The sequence below is a fragment of the Apteryx rowi genome, unplaced genomic scaffold (genome assembly GCF_003343035.1).
Source record: "Apteryx rowi isolate R43461 unplaced genomic scaffold, aptRow1 scaffold_399, whole genome shotgun sequence".
Taxonomy (NCBI): Eukaryota; Metazoa; Chordata; class Aves; order Apterygiformes; family Apterygidae; genus Apteryx; species Apteryx rowi.
The window spans coordinates 771,803-774,302 of NW_020450518.1; the positions used below are offsets into that span (position 1 = coordinate 771,803).

At 56.0% G+C, this 2,500-nt stretch overlaps 1 protein-coding gene across 1 annotated transcript in view; it reads left to right on the forward strand.

Moving 5' to 3' along the window:
- Positions 1–2,270: 2,270 nt before the first annotated feature.
- MAP6 (microtubule associated protein 6) overlaps positions 2,271–2,500 on the forward strand; it is a 51,686-nt gene continuing 51,456 nt past the window's right edge. The window contains exon 1 of the mRNA XM_026074733.1: positions 2,271–2,439. Within this exon, the coding sequence (XP_025930518.1) occupies positions 2,271–2,439 (169 nt within the window). The remainder of the gene's footprint in view (positions 2,440–2,500) is intronic.

The following is a 2,500-nucleotide window of genomic DNA, read 5'->3' on the forward strand; positions in this document are numbered from 1 at the left end:
GTATAAATGTGTGCATGTGCATGCAAGAATTCGCGTGTGCGCATGTATGCATGTGCACATATGTGTGCAGGTGTGTGTGCATGTGCATGCACGTGTGTGCACACGTGTTCGTGTGTGCATGTACATGTTTCTGCATAAGTGTCTGCATATATGTTTACATTTATGTGTGTGTGTGCATGGGTGCATGAGTGCACATATGTGTGCACGCATGTTCATGTGTGTGCACGCAGGTGTGTGTTCATGTGTGCGTGCACATGTGTGCACATGTGTTTGTGTGCCTGTGTGTGCAGCAGTGTGTGCATATGTGTGTGCAGCTGTGTGTAACAGGTGTGCGCAAGTGCATGTGTATGTGCATGCAAGTGTGTGCAAACAGGTGTGCACATCTGTGCATGCATGTGTGTGCAGATCTGTGTGCATACATGTGCGTGGACATATGCGTATGCATGTGTGGGCAGTTGTGTGTGCACGTGTGTGTGGATGTGTGTGCAGATGTGTGCACATGTGTATGCATGTGTGTGTGCAGGTGTGTGCAGATGTGTATATATGTGTACATCTGCATGCGTGCATGTGCAGGCAGGTGCATGTGCAAGTGTGTGCAGGCCCATACATGCATGTCCATGCAGGTCTGTGTGCGCACATGTGTGTGTGCATGTGCATGCAGGTCTGTGTGCACATTTGTGCACAGGCGTCTGTGTGCATGCACATGAAGGTGTGCACACGTGTACAGGAATGTGTGTTTGTACATGTGCATACAGCTATGTGTGTACACACATATGCAGCCATGTGTATACACATGTGTGCACATGCGTTTGTACATGTGCATGTAGCAGTGTATGTATCGGTGTACACGTGTGTGTGTGTGCATGTGCATATGTGCATGTGCATGCAGGTGTGTGTGCACATTTGTATGCACACGCATATCTGCATATGTGTGCAGGTTTGTGTGCACACATTTATGCACGTTTTGTATGTGCATGGAGGTGTGTGCACGTGTGTGTGCACATGTGTGTGCATGTGCCTCCAGTTGTGCGTGTGACTGTGTGTGCACATGTGTGATTGCATGTTCCTGCAGGCGTATGCATGAATGTGTGCACGTGAGTGTGCATATGTGCGCAAGTGTGTGCACATGTGTGTGTGTGCATGTATGTGGAGGTCTGTGTGTGTACATGTGTGGCATGTGCATGTGTAAATGTGCATGTGTGTGTGCATGTGTGTGTATGCATGTGCATTTGTGCATGTGTATGCAGGCATGTGTACATGTGTGCATGTGTGGGCAGGTATGTGCACACATGTGTGTGCATGTGCATGCAGGTGTGTGTGCATTTGTATGCACGTGTTTTTGCATGTGTGTGCAGGTATGTGTGCATGTGTATACATGTGTGTGCATTCATGTGTGCCTGCACGTGTGTGTGCATGTGCATGTCTTCATTTGCATGCAGGCATGGGTGCACAGGTGTGTGCATGGGCATGCAGGTATTTCTGTGCCCATGTGTGTGCAAGTATGTGCATGCATGTGTGTAATTGTTTGTGTGTACATATTTATGCACCAGTTTTGCATGTGCCTGCACTCTTGCATGCACATATGTATACATGCGTGTGTGTGTGCATGTGTGTGTTGCATATGCATTCAGGTGTGTGTGCATGTGCATGCAGGTGTGTATGTGCACAAGGGTGTGCACATGGGTGCTGCATGTGCTTGCAGGTGTGTGTGCAAACGTGTGTGCAGGTGTGTGTGCACATGTGTGTGCAGGTGTGTGCATGTGCATGCAGGTATGTGTGTATGCACATGTGCGCACATGTGTGTGCACATGCGTGTGCACATGTGCGTGTGCATGTCCGTGGAGGTGTGTGCACATGAGTGTGCATCTGTGTGTGCGTGTGTGTCTATGCATGCAGGTGTGTGGCTGCACGTGCGTGCACATGTGTGTGCAGGTGTGTGCATGTGCGTGCAGGCATGCGTACGTACACGTGTGCGCGTGCGTGTGCCCGCGCGTGTGCGTGCGCGAGCAGGCGGGTGCACCCCCGCGTGCACACGCGCGCTCTCCACCCCCCCCCTCCCCGCGCGGGGGGCCGCAGCGCGGGGGGGGTCCCGGCGCCGGCAGCCGAACACCCCCCCCTCCCCGCGGCCCCGAAGGCCACGCCCCCTCCCGCCTAGCCCCGCCCCTCCCCGCCTAGCCCCGCCCCTCCCCTCTCCCCTGCGCGCCTCCCCCGCGGCAGAGGCGGCGGCGGCGGGCAGCGGGCGGCGGCGGAGCGTCGCTCGTGCCGCCGCCATGGCGTGGCCCTGCATCACCCGCGCCTGCTGCATCGCCCGCTTCTGGAACCAGCTGGACAAGGCCGACATCGCCGTGCCCCTCGTCTTCGCCAAGTACTCGGAGGCCACCGAGCAGCCGCTGCCGCCGCCGCCGCTGCTGCCGCGGCCGGTGGAGACGCAGCCGGGCGGCGAGGCGGCCCCGGCGGAGCGGGAGCAGCGGGAGCAGCGGGAGCAGCGGGAGCAGCGGGA